Genomic DNA, 21,664 nt, shown 5'->3' with positions numbered 1-21,664 from the left:
GCCGTCGACGATAAAGCTCCGTTGGGGTGTGCAAGCTGCTGTTTAATACAGTTGTGTATCGTGCAACCGACTCAATAAGCCCCCAAAAAGATACCAGGAAAAAAAAAAAAAGGAAATATTGTGAGAGATTTGTTGTAAAAACAAATGACGTTTGTAGCCCGTACAAGCTTTGCAATAGTACGTGAGTCAATTCATTCAAAAGTGAAATTTTTTTTTTTGCATTGCCGGAAACTCAGTAACGTGACGTCAAGTTTTGGACATGTTTGCTAATGATTTAGTTGCCACACTTGGGGTTGCCGTTGCTCACTATTGTTTCAAGCGTTGCTCACAGACTTTGTCTTTTTAGTGAGGCGAGCCGAAGAAACCGGTTCTCGAAAAACTCTACTGACTTAACTCAACTTGGTTCTACTTCGACCTTAACTTCCAAATACTGCATTTAGAACACAGTGTCAGGGGAACCAGTGTATTTTTACCTTCATGCACTGTAACTTTGACTTGAGTCGCTTCTTAATTAGCAATTTCGAGCCCTGATTTTAGTGAGCTGGCTAGATTTTCTTGAGAATGTGCGGGCAGTGCGCGATCGCGCACGCGCGCAGCTTACAGGGAACATTGCCTAGAACGCGAGCCTCCAAAAAGAACCCCAGCCCTCCACCATTTATGCCACTCATTTAGTAGTCAGGCCCTCGTAATAATGTTTTTTTCTGGATCGAAAATGAGTTGGAGAATTTCAAACCGTCCCTTTAAAACCACCGCAACGTCGGCCCTAAGACCGAGAACGGAAACGAAGGATGAATGTTTCGGAAGGTTTTTGAAGGGGTCAAACACAATAAGGCTGAAAGAATTAGCGAAATAACACGGCGGTTTTTGGGGGTTCGGAATCATGGGTATACCTCCGTCAGACATTTACAATATGGCACTCACGTCGATTCGAAAGTCCTCCAGACGCTTGAATTTGCCGAGACACTCTTGCAGCTTGGGATCGATCTCCAAGGTTTTGGCTTTGGAGTACTTCAGAAAGGCCCAGAATTTTTCCAGTCCGTACAGCTGACCTGTGAATGGGAAATGGTAAATGGTCTGCATTTCTATAGGGTTTTTCGAGTCAATGAAGACCTCCCAAAGCGCTTTACAATGTGCTTCACACTTACCCATTCACACACACACTCACTCACCAATAGGGAGTCAGCCTCCAAACGTTTTGAGGATAATCAATATGCTGAATGGTAAATGGTCTGCATTTCTATAGCGCTTTTCAAGTCAATGAGGACCTCCCAAAGTGCTTTACAATGTGCTTCACACTTACCCATTCACACACACACCCACACACCAATAGTTGCACTGCAGATGTTAAAATGTCTTTATTTTCAAATGTATTTTCATATTGTTGATCTTCGAGAAGGATGTAATCGAGTGTTTGAATTTGGTTTTCTTTCTTTTTTAATTTATTTATCATGTTTTATTTTCTGCTCGCACCAAAATGTTGATTTTTCTTTCAAAAAAATATTTATTTTCCGATGTTATTTTGTGGCTCCATTGTAATAGTCTACGATTTATTTTTTTCCTTTTATTATTATTATTATTTTTAATACTAATTTTTTGTTGCACTTTTTTTCATTAACGTATTTTTTATTTTTGTGCGTTGCTCTGCGAGTGCATTTTCTTTCTTTTTCAAATGTATTTTTTGCATGTTTTATCTTCAGATTGCACAATTTTAATTCATTTATTTTTATATTGATATTTTGGGTTTGCACTGCATTTGTTAATAATTGATTTTTCTTTTCTTTTTTTAAATGTATTTTTCATATTTTCCTTTAATTTTTGGCCTCACTGTGATTGATTTTTCTGAAATGTAAATGGTCTGCATTTCTATAGTGCTTTTCAAGTCAATGAAGACCTCCCAAGGCACTTTACAGTCTGCTTCACAATTTTCCCTTTTACGCACTAACTGACCGATAACAGCGCTGCCATGCAAGGCAACTACCTGTTATCGGGGGCATTAGGGATTCAGTGTCTTTCCCAGTATAGCTTTTGTTGTCGTTTACGGATTACTGGCTTCCTCCACTGTTTACTACGGTTTACTGACGTCCGTCATGGTGTCATCATGTGGTTAGATCACGTGTGAGGAAAGGGTAAATAGGTTTCCATCCTCCGCTTTACGACCATGTCACTTTTCCCTCAGAACGGATGAATGTCTCATCCCAGAGATTACAGCAGAAATTTATAAACAACATTTGCCTTTTCTAAATGACCTTTATGTATGAACACTGAAATAAAACAACCAATAAAGTTTCTTCTTTCAAACAAGTGGTTTCGCGCATGAGCCTCGACGTCATAAACAGTTTAGCACCGCAAGGAGAGAGAGGCGGAAACTGGACCAGAACTATCCCGGCTTGAACACTTTGTCATCGGCTAGGCGACCCGGCCTCTCCGCACAGCCTCAGTTCGGGACAAAATGTGCTAAAAGTAGTAAACTTTTGAATACAAACACTTAAATGTCAAACTGGATAAGTTTTGAGCAACAGGTTTCTGCCACGAGCAATGTAAGCAAAGAACTATTACGTAATATTAAAAATTTTGGTGAACAAAATTATTTTTTTAAAAGGTCCTACTTACTCTTGTTTTTCATGTTTTAATTTTTGCGGGATTGCAAGTATTTACATTTTTTTTTAGATGGATAGATACTTTATTCATCCCCGCAGGGAAATTTCACATTTCCAGCAGCATCCCTGTGCTGAGAACAATACAATAATAAAGCCAAAGGAATACAATATACAAATACCTAATGTGACGTGCTAATAACCACTGTTTAAACAAAAATAAAAAGATTTTTAGGATAAAGAGGCAAAAATATTTACTATACTAAATATTAATTATTAATATTTGTAACAATCCCAAAGGCCCACCATTCAAACAACGCTCGACAAATGAATCCACTTTTGATGTTTTGAACCAATTCGTAGGCAGAATCGGTGACTATGGGACTCGGAGCCTTCTCTGTGACTCGATAGTCCTTACTTCTAGGACAAAGGGGTTCATTCTCTCACCGGCTTCGTAGTCTTTCATGGTCTCCTCCTGGAAGTCTTTGAATATGTCCGGTCGGAATTTCTTTTCCAGACCGTAGCTGTAGTACCTGAACAGGCACTCCAAACCGTACCTGCAGCAGACCAACGGGATTCAACCAAAAAGCCACTCGTTTGCCGTTCTTGTCCCCGACACTCACCGATATCCTTCTTTGCCGTCCTCCACCACCAACTGTCGGAATTCCTCGTACATCTTCCGGTTGAAGTGATCTCGCAGGAAAAAGGACCAGAAGCGGAAGAGCGTGTTCATCTCCTGAGACTGTCCGATGCCCAGACGCTTTCGCTCTGCCGATGATCCCGAGGTAGGGTTAAAACAGGGACAGCGCGAGGGGGACGGGGGTCGCGTTTACCGTTTAAACAGCGCCGGCGGTACTTGTGGTAGACGTGTTGCGTGAAGCCGTTCTCCTTGAGCAGCTCGTGGGACGGATGTTGGAACTTGGGGAGGGACTGAGGCGTGCATCCCACGTTGCCCAGGACGGGGGTGCCCTCGGACGGGCTGGCGTTGGAGCTGTAGAGGGGACACAGACGGGAGAGTTAACCGGAACCCGATCTGACCAGTGTTCCCTTTAATCTAGCCAGCGCACAAAAATCAGGGCTCGAAATTGCTAAGTAAGAAGCGACTAAAGTCAAAGTTACAGTGCATGAAGGTCAAAATATACGGGTTCCCCTGACGTTGTGTCCTAAATGCGGTATTTTGAAGTCGAAGTAGACCGAAGTTAAGTAAAGTTAGTAAAGTTTGTCGAGAACCGGCTTCTTTGGCTCGGCTCACCAAAAGGAACCAGCTCTTTCGGGTCCTCAACGGCTCTTCGGGTTGTTTTTGCTTCTTTAATCCCTACACGACCAAATATTATGTAAAATTATGCACAAAATGACTTAAAGGAAGGGGGGAATAGAACAAAAAAAAGAAATACCAAAATGAAAAAGTAGTGAAAAGCTGAGAAAAAAAGAAACAAAAGGAAGAGAAAAAAAGAAGGAAAAATTTAGAAAAAAGCCAGAAAAAGAGAAAAGAAAGAAATGTAGGAAAAAAGTAAATAAAGAACAAAAAAAAAAGTAAAAGCTCGGAAAAAATAAACACAATGAGATTTTTCACAATGAGAAAAAAAAAAACACGGAAAAAAGAAGAAAAAGTTTGTGTTGCATTCAAATAATTTCCAATGATATCAAGTGAATCTTGTTGCCAACATTGTACTTCCACTAAAAAATGCGATTAAAAAATAGTTCTGTATCTTACAACCGACTCAATAAGCCCCCAAATATGTTAATATTATGCGACAAAATAGATCAGGAAATAAAAAGAAATGGATATCTTGTGAAAGAATTGTAAGAACAAAATTTTGAAGAAAGAAAACAAAAGAATACTCCTAGCAATGACTTTTCTGCCAAAATGGACTCAATTATATTCCTGGTTACGTTATGAGGAGGATGATAATGGATTGGACCTTGAGAAGGCATTACAACTGTGGTGGGACAGCAAACCACGAAGAATATATGAATTGGAAAATCTGAAGTGATAACTTGCTTTGTATTACCAATTAACTGTGATAAATAAAAACTGAAAATGAAACTGAAAGAAAATATAGATTAATATAATTGTTTTAGCTATATTATTTTGAATAATGTGCAATATTGTTGTTAACTGAAATATCTTGATAACTGATTTGTATTACCAATAAACTGTGATGATTGAAACTGAATGAATATATAGATCTATATATTATATTTGTCGCCGATTTACAATGTCAACCTTGATAAGACTAAATTTTGGGGACCCATAGATCTCTTTTGGGACCCATAGCATGCGAGTCCCCGGGACCCATCACTTTTCACAGGTAAAATGAACACTGGACGGATCATTCAAAATAATCTTAAAGAGATTATCGGTTTACTATTTTCTCAGCTTCAGCAACTGGATATGAGAGGTGAAATAGAGTATCTCACCTGACGGAGGCGGTTCTAGATCGATGCTCCCTAGAATCCATCACCCAACCCACGTGACACTCCATGGGTGGGTTGGAGCTATGCCGGGTCTTGCGCTTCCTCGGGGTCTGTGATAATGGAAACAAAAGAAGCACGGTTATTTAAAACCTTCGGGCCGTCAAATTGTTGATAAACAAAGTCGTGTCTTCGCCGGTCACTGAAATCCCTCATGCCCCATCTTATTGGAAAGTGCAAACTCTTCAAATTCAAGATTGAATTTCGAAATGGACTCATCACAGAAACACGACCAACAGTCTGAAACAAGATGTGGTCAGCCAACGATATTCCTAATGTAATTTTACCAGCTGGATTGGAATCGGAGCCAAAGGCCAACCGTGATTCATTTTTACGCACCATCATTACGGGCAAGTGTGCACAGTCGTGGATTCACTTTTGGAAAGAGGAGTCAAACATATACAACTCTTTCACAATGTCTAAATATTGGCCAGAGTTAAATACACAGTTGGAAAACTTTTTGGGCTGCCTGTGCATCTGATTGTTTTGTTTTTTTGCACTACTGGCAGTTCTCTTATACCTAGCCACTCCTTTGCACATCTGTTCTCCTCTGCACTATCGTACTCCATTGTTATTGTTATTGTATTGACTTGTTTACCTGACTGCCCTTTTTGCACATCTGGTGAGCTGCTCCTCTTGCACTCTTTGCACTACTGTATAATACTATACATAGCTATAATTATTTAGTATATTATTAGTACTTCAATACTCCAACTCAATACAATATATTATTTATATCTGTACATTCAAGGAAACTGTGCGGGTCAGATGTATCGACATTTTGTTCTGTATACACGTGTACGAGAATGACAATAAAGTAGATCTGAATCTGAAAAATGTGGACAATAATTAAGTTTAGTGTTTCAGATTGTGATCAAATCTGACCTGGGACCAGGTAAGGCTTCATGTATGATGTCCCAGATGCTTTCCAAGTAAGATGCCCATGCTATACTCATCTGCACACACGATCTGGTCGGGAGACTACCGCTTTGGCTACGATTCTCCCGCCTACCGGTATGAGAGCAACATTTACAGATTTCTAACATTTTAATTTTTTGGGTCGGCGAAATTTTTAGGTGAACAAAGTTTTGCCGATTAAAATGTGGCCGAATTATCCATAGTCTTTATCATCGTCTTTTTCGCCGTTTTGCACCGGAAAAAGCTTTGATCGAGACTCGGGAATCAGAACCTCGAAACCCACGTGAACTCCTTCCTTTGAGAGCAGCAGACGAATAAGAGCTACATATGACTATGTTAAAGAACACCAGAAAATTTGGAATCATTAAACATAGTAATAATCACATGTAAACATAAAATAACAATAGAGTAGATTAAAAAACGAATTTTATTGTTTGCTTTTCAAATAATATTAATAATAATCGTGTCGAGAAAAAAAATCTCCCGATTTCCCATTTCTGAAACCTAACATGTATGTCTGCAGGCAATTCAGGCGAGAACAAAAAGCTTCTATATCTGTGTGTTCCAACTCGGATGACTCAATGTTAGTCAGGGTTGGGTAGGGTTACTTTAACCGGATTACTTTCAATGACTTTTGGATGACTCCAATACCAAATATGCTAATAAAAGACAAAAGAAACTAAATATGAATAAAATGATGACTCACAACACGTGGTAAGCTTTCTCTCCTGGCTTTGATCTCTTTGATCTCCGGCAAAACTAACATCAAATGCGACAGAAACAAAATGAAAAGAAATCCAAACAGCTTGCCGACATCATTTTTGCCGTTCCATGTGTTCCGTTACTCCCCAAGCCCTGCACAAATTGTAGTCATTTTATTCATATTTAGTTACTTTTGTCTTTAATAGCATATTTGGTATTGGAGTCATCCAAAAGTAATTGAAAGTAATCATGTTAAAGTAACACTACGCAACCCTGATGTTAGTCATTTGGGAGTCTTTATTCTCCGAAGGGTTGGAGAAGAGCATCCAATCGACTTTGGATGGGAGGCCGATTTGACAGGAAGGCGGAGAAAATGAGGAAAAAGTCGAGAAGTCGTCCCCCCGATCTCACCTTAGCGTCGACGGGCCGACTTTCTTTGACCACCGGGTAGAAGCGCGGGGTGGCGGAGGCGTCCTTGCGGTGGGGCGTTCGAGGCGTGCGTGGCGTCCGGGCACTGCGGTAGTTGGGCGATTCGGGCACGGCGGTCGGGAGCGACCGCGCTATCGACGTGGGCTCGGGGGCGCCGAAGAGTTTGTTCGCCAAGGCGTCTGTTGGGACTAGGGGACACAGGAGAAGATCATTAAAGCGGGATGAATACCTTAGTCATTTGTGTCTTGAAATAGGTATACAGTGGAACCTCGGTTTTCGATGGCCTCTCAGTTCCAACGAATCGGAGTCCGACCAAAAATTTAGAGAAATTCTTACTTCGCTGTCCGGTCAAAAAATCGGAGTTCGAACGCCGGTAATGCGTAAGTGTGTACGCTAGGGTGCCATGCTGAGCGGCGTACGGGTGTAGAGGGCTCTTTTTCTGACCGACTGTTATATCGCGTGCGGACGTGCTCCGTTTTGCTTTCGCTTTTAATATAGGTGTACCAAGTGTTTTAGCCCCTAATTATGCCTCCGAAAAAAGTCAGTGCTAGTAGCAAATTTGCTACAGGTGATAAAGAAAAGTAGTGCGTACAACAATTGCATTTAAGAAAGAAGTAATAGCAAAATATGAAGGAGGTGTGCGAGTCCTCTCCCCACCGTCCACCTACGCCTTCTGCTGACCACCACAAAGGTAAGAAATCCTATTTATAATTCTTTTCTTTATCCTTTTTTTTTTTTTTTTTTTTTTTTTTTTTTTTTTTTTTTTTTTTTTTTTTTTTTTTTTTTAACCGATCATGTTAGCATAATCATACAGAAGATTACGATAAAGCGAACGTACGATTAGCCTGGGTTAGCTTCGTGTTTACGTTGAACATTCAAGGTAAACATTCAGGGTGTTGGAACGGAGCCCCCTTTCCAATGAACCGCTCACCACTGGTTGTGGAGACCCGGGTGCTAAATGACTTGTAAAAGACCTGATTTTATTATTTTTACACGTTCATGTTAGCTTAATCTTTCTTACGGAAGATTACGATAACGCGAACGTACGATTAGCCTGGGTTAGCTTCATGTTTACGTTGAACATTCAAGGTAAACATTCAAGGTGTTGGAACGGAGCCCAACATTCAGGGTGTTGGAACGCAGCCCCCCTTCCAATAAACCGCTCACCACTTGTTGTGGAGACCCGGGTGCTAAATGACTTGTAAAAGAACTGATTTTATTATTTTTACACGTTCATGTTTGCGTAATCTTTCCTACGGAAGATTACGATAACGCGAACGTACGATTAGCCTGGGTTAGCTTCATGTTTATGTTAAACATTCAAGGTGTTGGAACGGATTAAAACGATTTACATTATTTTTAATGGGAAAAATGATTTCGGTGATCGAACAAATCGGTTTTCCAACAGGGTTCTGAAACAGATTATGGTCGAGAACCGAGGTTCCACTGTATATCGAAACGTTGCGCTTGGACTCGACGGGAATCGAACACAGGTCACGGCAATGAGAGCGCAGGGGCTTATATACGAATAGATACAGCAAGTCATAAAGGATGATGAGAAAGTGTGTCGCTCACACTACCTTTTACCGTGATTGGGACATCAGCCGCTCTTTTCATATAGTAAAACAAGTTCTTACTCTGCTGAGGTTGCGGGGGGCCAGGTGGGACTTCCTGGTTGGGGTCGACTGGGGGCTCAGGAGTTAGGCAGTCAAATTGTTCACGGCTGATCAAGTGGACCTTCTTGAAGTTCTCCACCTCTTGCTGCAGAAGATAAAAATGAGGGGAGTGGTTCAAAAACAAAACAGTGCACTTGAAGAGATTCAATATTGGCATACGACCGCATACTACCTTTTTATCCAACTTCACTTCATATAAAGAAGTGAGGACAACAAAAGTAACGAAAATCCTGGATCAAACTATCCCACTTTTCTCAATTTTCTTCTCATTCTCAATAACAACGCATCTTCGTCCTTGTGTGATTCAGTGTTCTCGTTTGCCCGCGTCCCCGCGTCCTAGACGCATCATTTTTGCTGGGGACGCATCGTGTCGAATCAACGTGCGTCCCCGGGACGCAACTTTTTTGACACAAAATTGACGTTATTACCCGATTACTTTTTTTTTTTTAACAAAGATTTATCGCACTCCAAACTTTTCGTCAGGCAGATCCGCCATTGTTGTTTTGGTCTCGCGGTTCGAGATTTCGTCTGCACGCCGATCTCGGCAAACGAGATTTAGTTGCTTCGAGATAACGTCATTGTTGTGGTGCTTGTCGTCGAGTGAAGGTTAAGTATGCCTCCGAAAAAACAGTATTAGGTAAAAATCAACACAAAATTGGTCATTTATCAGTGTCAGTTATAAGTCGAAACATAATGCAGAGAGTGATAACAACGGCAATAATTCCGGCAAGGAAAGCACGTGTGTTGAAGCGAACGATTCGACGAAAGAAAATAAACAAAAGAATACTCCTAGCAAGAAAAAGACTTTTCTGCCAAAATTGACTCAATTTTATTCCTGGTTACGCTATGAGGAGGATGCTAATGGAGGCTACATGTTCTGTGATGCATGCACCCAGCATGACAAAAAAACTGGATTGCATAAATCATTTCGCAATACAAACTTTCAGAAAAGCACATTGGATCGGCACCACGACAATGAAAACCACAAATTAGCTATGGAAATTCCGTTGCTGCAATTGGACCTTGAGAAGGCATTACAACTGTGGCGGGACAGCAAACCACCAAGAATATATGAACTGAAAACCTGAAGTGATAACTGCTTTGGATTACCAATTAACTGTGATGATTAAAACTGAATGAAAATATAGATTAATATAATTATTTTAGCAATATTATTTTGTATAATGTACAATATTGTTGTGAACTGAAAAATCTGAAGTGATAACTGCTTTGTATTACCAATAAACGGTGATGATTAAATCTGAATGAATATATAGATTTATCGTATATATTTGTCACCGATTTACAATTTCAACCTCGATGAGACTAAATTTTGGGGAGCCATAGATCTCTGTTGGGACCCATAGATTTTTGAACATGCGAGTCCCCGGGACCCATCACTTTTTAGAGCTAAAATGAACACTGGTGATCCCCGGTCTAATTAAGAAATACGCCAAAACAAACCTCATATGCTTCAGTTTGGAGAAGGACATGCAGCAGAATAAGACGGCTGCCAAAAACGCTCGCTTCACCTTCATGTTGCCGCGACTGAATTCCCGGTGCGTAGTGCGACCGCGACCGACGGGTGAAGGACAACACACAAACATGAACCTTCCGCGATGACGACGACAAAAAACGAGCCCGGCTCGACAAACGACAAGAAGAACTCACGCTTGTGGCTCCCGAGCGGGAAAGTAGAGGGAGTCGAATGTCCATTTTTGACCGGAGCCCATCAGGACTCCGACCTAGCTTTATTCACTCAAACTGTTCCACGCGCCGCTGGATGAGCTCGTGAAGGGCTCACAAAAGAGCCGGACAACAATAGGGGAACAGTCCTAAAACAAAAGTCCGTGCGCCTGCATCCAGAAACCGCTCAAACCCAGGGCAATCTTTCTGCAAAAACATCAGACTTGGACAGAAACCTCTCCAATGCTATGACCACAACACGGAAGCTCTCAGAAATGAGCATGACCTAAAAAAACAGTTTACTAGCTTTTTTTGAGGCCTTCGCTTCAAACCAGAAGCTTCTCCGACAAGTCTCTGCTAGGGACAAAGGTCTTCTTTGCCAATGATATAGCTTCAAAGTGGTGCCTACCAAATATCCATCCATCCATCCATTAGCTGCGCCGCTCATCCTCAGTAGGGTCGCAGGGGTGCTGGAGCCCATCCCAGCAATCATTTGGCAGTGGGCAGTGGACACCTTGAACTGGTTGCCAGCCAGTTGCAGGGCACACAGGGACAGACAACTCGCTCGCTCATTCACACCTAGGGACATTTTGGACCGGCCAATTCACCTGACATGCATGTTTTTGGAATGTGGGAAGAAACCGGAGTGCCAGGAGGAAACCCACGCAAGCACGTGGAGAACATGCAAACTCCGCACAGGAAGGCTGGTAGCTGGATTTGAACCCATGACCTCAGATCTGTGCCACGCACGCGCTAACCACTGCTCTGCCGTGCCGCCTGCCTAACAAATGTGAATTTCCCTTCGGGGATGAATAAAGTATCTATCTATCTATCAAATATATAATGTATTTTCCACACTATGAGGCGGACCGGAATATAGGGCGAACCTCCGAAAGTATTATGTGATTTTTTCCCCCCATATATAAGGCGCAACAGACTATAAGGCACATGGAATTCATTCGATTACCTCAGTACATTTTGTAAACATTTATATCTACCTTGGTGATATCCCTCAAGAGGGGTAACCGACAGCAAGACAAACATACCAAAACAATGAAATGAAATGATCTGCATTTATAAAGCGCTTTTCAAGTCAAGACTTCCCAAAGCGCTTTACAGTGTGCTTCACATTTCCCAATAGCGGCCGTGCAGCCATGTAAGGCGCTAACCTGCATATAGGGGGTATTAGGGGTTCAGTGTCTTACCCAAAGACACTTCGACATCTAACACGGAGGAGCTGGGATTCGAACTGCGATCTCTTGATCCCAAGACGAGCGCTCTACCTCCTGAGCCACTGCCGCCAAAATAAAAGGGGAAAAAAACACAGAAAAACATTTTTGGACGATGGCCAACCCAGTTGCCCAAACACCCAAACAAGTTAGGCACCTCTGCACCTAAGTTGTCATGCTTTCGTCCCTCCAGATGAAATGGGACACCAAAAAGCGGCCATGTCACTCGGGTCAGGGTGACACAACAGCAGGGCCCGACAGCTTTCACTGGTTTACCCCTGCCGCATCATACAGGTGCCCTGCCCATCCCTTAGAATACGTCCAAACATCCCACTATCCTTTCACAACAACCTCTCCACTCCTTCCTATCACCAACAAGAGCTCTAGCTTCCATTTTATTTAGACCTCTTTCCTGCAGTGCACTCATAACACCATCCATCCACGTCAAACGCGGCCATCCTCTTGGTCTCCTTCCATTGACTTCTGCTCTGTAGATCCTCTTCAACATTCGCTCCTCATCCATCCTCTCCATGTGTCCAAACCAACTAAGTACTCTTATCCAAACGTTGGCTCAGTTCCACTACTACTCCAGTTCTGTCTCTCACAATTTCATTTCTCAATGTATCCAATCTTGTCACTCCTAACATACTCCTCAAACACTTCATCTAAAAAACATTTACATTTAACATTTACATTTAGTAAACATAAACACTTAATGACAAAGCTTCAATGCTGAGATCAGAGTTGTGAAAGTCCTCTCCATTGATTGTCAGAGAAGAGACATGAACATCTCATCATGTCTACAGCACCTCAACAGAAATATTGTATTTCTCGCACAATCAAATATTCTTCTGTGATATTTTTTTTGTGTAAATAAGCCGCACCAAACTATAAGGCCTTCAGAATGAAAACGTCAATAGCGGCTAAGATAATGAAAAAAAAAAGTACCGTATTTTTCCATTGATGGATCAGTCGAAATATTTCAGTGATCACAATTGCACAACATCGGATGCAATGGGATTTGAACCAGGATCCCGGCGGTGAGCGTGTCAAATCCTATCCACTAAATCAGCAGGGTTACAGACAACACACAGAAAGGCATTGGTCTGGTGGTTAGGATCCGGCACTCTTCCCGCCAAGATACGGGCTTGATTCCCGTTGCGTTCCATGTTATGCAATTGTGATCAACTATCCATTTCCCTAGCCGCCTGGTGGCTAGCTATGGTAAGCGCACTTAATCCTACCTGGATCGATTTTCTTTACCCAATCGTCAATAAAGCATTACCCATTTTGTCCGCACATTCAAATTTCTGGACCATTGTACTTTCCTACGATAAGGTGCACGGGATTACAAGGCACCCCCCTAAAAGTTTTTAATGATCTTTTTTATGTACCGTATTTTCCGCACTATAAGGCGCACCTAAAAGCCTTTATTTTTTTCAAAAGCTGACCGTGCGCCTTATAATACAGTGCGCCTTATATATGGATCGATATTAAGTCGCAAAGTCTTGCAACTCATGCAGTAGCCGCCGACTCGATTTTCCCCCGAAGGCGAAGTCGTCCGCGGTGTATGCTGGGATTTATATACCGGCGTTTCATTTCCTAACCAATGTGTCAATCATAATTTGAATCGATCACTATTGGCTAAAGTTATTCGGAGGTAAAGGGGGTGGATCCTTTTTATCATTTACAGGCTCGCATAGGCTAAAGGGTCAAAACAAAGCCTGCAATTGGCCGAAAAAGATGAATGAATAGCATGTTGGGTTGACGGCATAGAGAAAACAGTATTTTACTTTTCTGTACTGTATTTGTGAATATTTTACTCTCCTGGATTTACTACACTCACGGATATAAGAGGACCATGGTTGCACATTATTATTGAACACAACGACTTTGGTGAGCTACTCCGGCTATATATTTTCCCTGTATCTTGTTTCAGACTGAACTCGATGTTTCTGTGATAAGCGGTGCAGGTAATGGATGGAATGGAGTGTCTATTTTTAAATTAAATTAAATTCCAAGTGTTTATAGTTATATGCACAGTAAAGTTGCGAGCGAAAAAGAAAATAGAAACTAAGGAATGGTTGGCATTTCTTGAATCCCAAGACTTGAACCTTCCGAATGATATTTGGAACGATGCATTTGAGTGACATCGTACGGACATCGCATCCGCACGGGTCTACGACACGTATTTGCTTCTTTGCAAGCTTTCGGAATGTTAGTTTGACAGAACTATCTGACTGTTTTGTTGACGTTCCCATTGTAGCGCCTTATAATCCGGTGCGTCTTATGTATGTCAAATATAGGACCGAAAACTATTTTTTGGGGGTGCGCCCTATAACCCGGTGTGCCGTATAGTGCGGAAAATACGGTATAAATATAAAAGGCACCCTTGACCGTAAGACCCACGGAATTAAGACTACAGAGTAAGTGCTAGGGTTGCACAAAAAAAGTAGCGGATTTCTCCATTCATTGATCAGACAGAATAAATCACTGATCACAGTTGCTTAACGGGAATTGAACCTAGATGGCAGCGGGGGAGCTCCTATCCAATCAGGAACTAGGGATACAGACGACATATGAAAAGGCGTTCGTTTTTATCTCATCATCACACTATTTCGAGTCACTGCACCAAACTGTTGATATTATTGGGCCAGAGTATTGTCAGATACTTATACAGTAAGTGGAAATACAGTGTCATATCACCGACTGGCAAAGTCTTTAAAAAGCGCACGAGGTTCTGAACTGAAAGTTATTCGGCCATTTTGTACTGAATGAACAGAACGGCCATAATGGGAAGACATTCGGTCTTCCTGAGTAAAACAAACGTGATACTTGCGATATTACACAACGTTTGTCACTTCTGTTTCTTATTTTGAGCAGAGAAAAAGTGAAACACGTTTTTATCGTTTTCTGTTTTCTCAATTCTTTGACTAAAAATAGCGCAATATCGAGATAAGGCCTAAGTCTTCACACAGCGATGGTTCGATTCCCATTGCGTCCGACGTCCCGGTGGTTAGGATTCGGTACCCTTACGATTCCTATCCGGTTGCCACCGTTCTTGTGCAATTCATTTATCGACAGATTCATCATTTCACACAGCGCACAAAAAAATCTAGCCAGCGCACAAAAATCAGGGCTCAAAATTGCTAATTAAGAAGCAAATTAAGTCAAAGTTACAGTGCATGAAGGTCAAAATACAAGGGTTCCCCTGACGCTGTGTTCTAAATGCGGTATTTTGAAGTCAATGTCGAAGTAGAACCAAGTTGAGTAAAGTCAGTAGAGTTTTTCGAGAACCGGCTTCTTCGGCTCGGCTCACTAAAAGGAACCAGTCAAGTCAAGTCAAATTTATTTATATAGCCCTTAATCACAAAAATGTCTCAAAGGACTGCACAGGATTACAGTTACAAAATTACACAATTACCTCATCTTAAACCAGCAAACCAGCATGCGGGCAAGGAAAAACTCAAAAACCTCAGTGTGAGGAGAAAAGAGAAACCTTGAGAAAGGACCTCACATGTGGTAATCCCCCTTCCAGGATTGAACAGGGTGAATTACAATTAGCATTACTGTACACAGAATAGTAAACACTACGTTTACCAGCCCTTTTGGGTCCTAAACGGTTCTTTAGGTCGTTTTTGCTTCTTTTATCCCTATATGACCAAATATTATGTAAAATTATGCACAAAATGACTTAAAGGAAGGGGGAATAGAACAAAAAAGAAAAAAATACCAAAATGAAAGTCGTGAAAAGCTGAGAAAAAAAAAATAAACAAAAGGAAGAGAAAAAAGGAGGAAAAATTCAGGAAAAAAAACAGAAAAAAGAAAAACAAACAAAGGAAAAAGGTAAATAGAGAACAAAAAGAAAAAAGTAACAGCTAGGAAAAAAACACAATGAGATTTTATTAAAGGAATTTTAAAAATTAGAAAAAAAAAAACGGGTTTGTGTTGCATTCAAATAATTTCCAATTATACCAAGTCAATCTTGTTGCCAGCATTGTACTTCCACTACAAAAATGTAATTAAATACAGTTGTGTATCATACTACTAATGACTTAGTTGCCACACTTGGGATTGCTGTTGCTCACGGTTGTTTCAAGCGTTGCTCACCGACTTTGTGTGAACACTCAAACCCCTGGAAAATTACAGGGAACATTGATGCTAATGCATCGCTGTCAGGATTCAAAGGCGAGTGTTGACATTTCTGGGCAATTTGGAGTTTTTTGGGTGCGCCTTATAGTTCAGAAAGTACGTTATCCTGCTCAATTCCTGTTCTAACGCCCACGGCCCCATTGTTGAAGTCGTCCGTCCCATCCCAAAAGGGTCTTACCTTGATGGTGGCGTACTCCGGCTCGTAGGTGTCATCCCACAGGTCCCGTTCGTAGTAGAAGAGTCCGTCGTTGATCACCTTGACCAGCTCGCAGGAGAGTTTCGCGCGCGAGGTGTGATTCCCCGTACGGTCGCCGCCGGGGTGCTTGCGAAGATACGGCGGCGTCTGCGTCACGATCAGGATCTTGTTGACGTCCCGGTCGTCGATCTCGCCGTCCGTGTCCTCGTCCGACCAGTCGGTGAAGGTGTTGCGCCGCCCGTCCATCTGCTCCATCTCCTCGTCGAACATGAAGTCCAGCTCCTCGGGCTCGTCCTGCTCGCCGCCCTCCTAGAACGGTAGATTTGATTAACATTCTGTGGAATGATTCCATACCTGTCAACCTTCACGGTTCCATGCCCTTACAAACTGGCGTATTTTCCCTTAAAAATAACATGTTATATCTTTGTTGTGAGATACTGAGTTGCTCGAAATGAAGTTTATTAGAAAAAAAGTTTAAAAATGAAGTCGCTTGGACGTTCACTGTAGAAGGAAAAAATACATGAAAATTTCATTAAGTAGAATACATTTTCTTATTCAAATTATGAATTCATTTTCTGCATTCAATTATTGTTGGTAATATAATGATTCAAGGGATCACCACAAACCTGTCTTTTTTTCATTTTCTCCTTTTATACTTCCCTTTTTTCTTTATACAACATCATCATTCGTAATATAATGCATCAAAGCAAGTGAGCCGTTGGAGAGCCGTTCTCTTTAATGAGTCGAGCCGAAAAAGCCGGTTCTTTAAAAAGAGACGGACTTCCTTTCACTACACAACTACCACATGAAATCAGATGTTTTTTAAGACCACATGTATTTCAAATTTACTCAATCAACCCCTGATCGGAATGATGCATGATGGGAAATCCCCAGGCGGCAGACGCATGCGCACAGTAGCATCAAACCGCTCGCTTCGTTTGCAACGGAAAAAAACGATACAGAGATGGAGGCTACCGCGGCGAATTGGTTTGACTTGATTGATTTGCCTTTTCGTAATCGTCGGTGTCTATGAGTTGAGCCGAAAAAGCCGGTTCTCTAAAAAGAGACGGACTTTTCAACAAACAACTCGAGATCGGCGTGCAGGCAAAAACTCGAACCGCGAGACCAAAACAACATCTGCCGGATCTGCCTGACGAAAACTTGAGTGCGGTAAATCTTTGTTTAAAAAAAAAAATGTTATCGGGTAATAATGACAATTTTGTGTCAAAAAAGTTGATTTGAGACTATGCGTCCCCAGCAAAAATGATGTGTCTTGGACGCAGGCAAACCAGAACACAGCCTAAGGTACACGGAGCAACCCTGGTGGAGCTTTAAACCTCTTCACCTTGTTTCCGGGTAAGGCGGGAGTAGGAGGGGAACCGGACGGAGGGAGTGGCGAGCGGCCGGCCTCGTCTTTTTCCTTGTGCTGTTGCGAGGAGGGCGCCTGCGTCAGTGCACCGCCGCCATCGACCGGGAGGACGAAGGTGAGGATGGTGGTGAGGTGATGGGAGAAAAGAAAAGATGAAATGTTTAACGATGGCAAAAAAAAGAAAGGGAAAAAAAACACATGACACAATATGGCTCGAGAACAGGGCTCGGGAACATATGGCTCACGAGCGATATACGGCTCTTTTCATGAGTACATTAGGGTCGGAGATAAAATAGAACCTGTGCAAATTTCATCCGTGGCGTTTCAAATCTGTTAAGCGCAGAGTTCAGTCCATGATGCGCAGAGCTGGCGTAGAGCTAGTCATATGAAGAGTTAGGACCAGTAAATTTAGGATACAGTCTTAACTACAATTTAGTCAAGTCATTTTTATTTGTGACGCCCTTAATCACAAATAGTCTCAAAGGGCTGCACAGGTTATTACACAGACTATTTTTCAGACTATTATTACATCATGCCCTGATCTGGAACCAACATGAGGGCAAGGAAAAACTCAAAAAACCTCAACATGAGGAAAATGAAGAAACCTTGAGAAGGGACCGCACATGTGGCATCCCCCTTTCAGGATTACCAGACAGCAAAGGATGTTGCAATTAATGAAATGAAATGCATTTCTATAGCGCTTTTCAAGTCAATGACTTCCCAAAGCGCTTTACAGTGTGCTTCACATTTCCCAAAAGCGGCCTTGTATTGCAGCCATGTAAGACGCTAACCTGCTTATTGGGGGGATTAGGGGTTCAGTGTCTTACCCAAGGACACTTCAACATGTAACACGGACAAGCCGGGATTCGAACTGGGATCCCTTGATCCCAAGACGAGGGCTCTACCTCCTAAGCTACTGCCGCCCTACAAATAATACAGAGGTATTGTCCACGAAAAGTATGGTGATTCATATGCTATAGAGTAGAAGTGTGTTTTAAGCTTAGATTTAAAGCTTACAGTCAAGGTGTCCCAACAACAGGCACAGTTTGGGCTAAGAATCCTTTAAACGGAAGTTCATTAAACAATTCAGGTTCACTTCATGATTGAATTCCACAGAAAAACTTTAATCAGCCAAAAAGTGCAAGCCAAGCAGACAGAGTAGTTTGATTGGGTGAGCGGTAGAGGTGGTCAGAGCTAGAAACACAGCGCGATTCTGTCTGCTCAGCGTTGTTTGCACCGAAATACATCAGTATACTCGTTTGCAGTCTTCTGTGACATTTCTACACCAGAACTATGTTTACACCTTGTTATGAAACCATTATATATGAAAAATGCGGGTCAAAACAAGCCTCAACAATCTAATCGTGGGCGGAGACAAATTTAAAATGGTATATTTGTTGGGACGGGACATAGGCTCTGGCATTTTTCATCTATTACATGCGCAGCTTATACTCGCGGGGTGATGGAGCCCATCCAGCTGTCTTTGGGCAGTGGGCAGGGGACACCCTCAAATGCTAGCCGGCCAATCAGAGAAAGACAAGTCAAGTAATGGTTATCGTTCCCACCTAGTGACAATCTTGACCGGCCAAATAACCCCCACAAGACCGGGGAGTACATGCAAACTCTGCACAGGGGGCCCGATAGCTGGAATTGAAACCAAGACCTAACCACTCATCGGCCATACCCGGGATCATTTTTTTCATAAATGTTCTCTGCCAGGACGGCAGTGGCTCAGGAGGTAGAGCGCTCGTCTTGGGATCAAGAGATCGCAGTTCGAATCCCAGCTCCTCTGTGTTACATGTCAAAGTGTCCTTGGGTAAGACACTGAACCCCTAATAATCCCCAATAAGCAGGTTAGCGCCTTACATGGCTGCACGGCCGCTATTGGGAAATGTCAAGCACAGTGTAAAGCGCTTTGGGAAGTCTTGACTTCTAGACGCGATGACACGCCCTTGAAAACTGGTGCTTTGACTGAAAATTGAAGTAGATTAGCCACACCTAATTAAACTATCAGTTCTCTGAAGCAAAGGAAAGAAACCTCACTTGCAGAAAACCTTTGCCAGAAATTAGTAGCCTTCACCAAATCTAAGTATTGGAAACCAGACATTAAAAAAATAAAATAAAAACTTAACATAAATAAATCCAATAAAACAAAAAATTTAAACTATAGCGCCAATAGAGCTAGAAAAGCCTCAATGTGGTCCTGAACTATCAGGTTCAAGAGTGTGAATGAAAGGATGATGATGTCACCTTCTCTGGGCTGACCTTGGGTCTAGCCGGGGAAGGTCTGGGTCTCTTTTTGACCTCAATCCACGACTCAGAGTCCAGATCGGGAAGGCTGGCGGAGAGACCTTTAGGCATGGTCTTAAGGTTGGAGGGGGTGTCGGATTCGGCTTTGGGTTGGCGTTGTGCGAGGTCCGAGGCTCTGAAAGGACCTAAATGACAACGGTACGATTTATTGATTTTGATCATTTTTCGGAATTTGTTTTTTCATGGTTTATTTTTTTTAAAAAACTTAGATCAAAACTGGATGAGAAATATTCAGGTAACATCTGACCTGCTGGATCTTCAGCGGGCTGCCTGGGGACAAACTCTGGGCAGTTGATGAGTTGGGAGAAGTCGGTAGGGTTGGGTGCAGAAAAGCCCGGCAGGGGCCACTTTTCGGGCTCCACTTTACGACGGATCTTCATATCCACCACTTCCACTTCCTTGCTGTCCTTCAGAGCCTGGCGAGAGAGCGTACAGATAAAAACTGGATGAGCCGAGCTAACGGTTTATATCATTTCTTTTTTTCAATAATCTGGGTCATATTTGTTTCTGGAAAAAAACATCTCACAACTTTTAAAACATAAAACTTTATTTAAGTATACAGTGGGACCTCGCTACATCGCGGTTCCACGTTCGCGGGTTTAAAGCTTCGCGGGTCTAAAAAATAAAATCATGAAAAATAAGAATAATAATTGGAGAAAAAAAACATTATTATATATATATATTTTTTTTTTGAAAGCATTTTTGAAGGGGCGTCGCTACTTCGCGGTTCCAGAGCTTCGCGGGTCTAAAAAAAAACAATAATAATAAAATAAAATAAAAATTAAAAATAATAATAATTAAAAAAAATATATACATGTATATATATATCTTTTTTAAGCATTTTTGAAGGGGCGTCGCTACTTTGCGGTTCCACGTTCGCGGGTTCAGAGCTTCGCGGGTCTAAAAAAACAATAATAATAAAATAAAAAATAAAAATAATAATTAAAAAATATATATACATGTATATATATATATATATATATATATATATATATATATATATATATATATATATATATATATATATATTTCTTTAAGCATTTTTGAAGGGGCGTCGCTACTTCGCAGTTCCACGTTCGCGGGTTCAGAGCGTCTAAAAATAATAATAATAAAATAACTAAAAAAATTTATATATATATATATTTTTTTTTATTTTTTTCCCCACAAGCATTTTTGACGGGGCGTCGCTACTTAGCGGTTCCACGTTCGCGGGTTCAGAGCTACGCGGGTCTAAAAAAAATAAAATAAAATAAAAACAATAATAATATATAAAATATATATATATATATATATATATATATTTTAAGCATTTTTGAAGGTGCGTCGCTACTTCGCGGATTTTCACTTTTCGCGGGTGGTTTTGGTCCCCATTAACCGCGATAACCGAGGGATTACTGTATCATGAGACTTGCAAATCAAAGTCATAGAAAGTCAGCCATTTTTACTTGAAACAGGGCAAGACTTGCAAACTGAAACAAAAGAGGAGATTTAACGAAGAATTGCAACGTTATTTTGTACAAGCCGCACCGGATTTTAAGCGGCGGGCTAAAAGAGTCGTAAAATATAATCCATTCACACCCATTTCTTACATTTTGAAAATTCCGAGGGGAAATATCAAGTAAAGAAAAGTATCTCATCGTGCCTTGATTAATATCCTGTGTCCGAGCTGTCAAGCTTAATCCACTAGCGTGGTACTCGATATTAATTCAAACGGCATCAATATATACGCAGGAGTGCGACATAAAACATTCTCAAAACCAAACTCAAATTTAGAACTCCGTTCAATCTACACATGATTTCTTGATGTAATGTTAGCAATACTTGGTCTCTTGTCACGTGTGCAAGGGATGGGAGAGCTTATGATCACAGTGCAGTGATCGTATGGGATTCTAACGCCTCACACGTAGAGAAAAATAAATAAAAAGAAG

General features: G+C 41.5%; 1 protein-coding gene across 4 annotated transcripts in view; it reads right to left on the bottom strand.

The window, feature by feature from the left end:
• The window catches only part of larp1 (La ribonucleoprotein 1, translational regulator), a 70,667-nt gene that overhangs the window by 3,613 nt on the left and 45,390 nt on the right, over positions 1-21,664 (bottom strand). Inside the window, exons 10-20 of one of the 4 annotated variants that reach the window (XM_088320733.1) lie at positions 19,984-20,152; positions 19,677-19,861; positions 17,403-17,501; positions 16,040-16,366; positions 8,756-8,879; positions 7,101-7,306; positions 5,016-5,122; positions 3,428-3,585; positions 3,218-3,362; positions 3,042-3,151; positions 922-1,049 (exon numbers count right to left, since the gene is read on the bottom strand). In XM_088320733.1, coding sequence (XP_088176859.1) covers positions 922-1,049; positions 3,042-3,151; positions 3,218-3,362; positions 3,428-3,585; positions 5,016-5,122; positions 7,101-7,306; positions 8,756-8,879; positions 16,040-16,366; positions 17,403-17,501; positions 19,677-19,861; positions 19,984-20,152 — 1,758 coding nt within the window. The remainder of the gene's footprint in view (positions 1-921; positions 1,050-3,041; positions 3,152-3,217; positions 3,363-3,427; positions 3,586-5,015; positions 5,123-7,100; positions 7,307-8,755; positions 8,880-16,039; positions 16,367-17,402; positions 17,502-19,676; positions 19,862-19,983; positions 20,153-21,664) is intronic. The other 3 variants (XM_088320734.1, XM_088320735.1, XM_088320736.1) reach the window with 3 other exon arrangements.

The sequence above is a fragment of the Urocampus carinirostris genome, chromosome 17 (assembly GCF_059441175.1).
Source record: "Urocampus carinirostris isolate Australia breed hairy pipefish chromosome 17, RoL_Ucar_1.0, whole genome shotgun sequence".
NCBI classification, from domain to species: Eukaryota; Metazoa; Chordata; class Actinopteri; order Syngnathiformes; family Syngnathidae; genus Urocampus; species Urocampus carinirostris.
The sequence above is the reverse complement of the archived record's forward strand: the minus strand, read 5'-3'. Positions and strand labels throughout refer to the sequence as shown.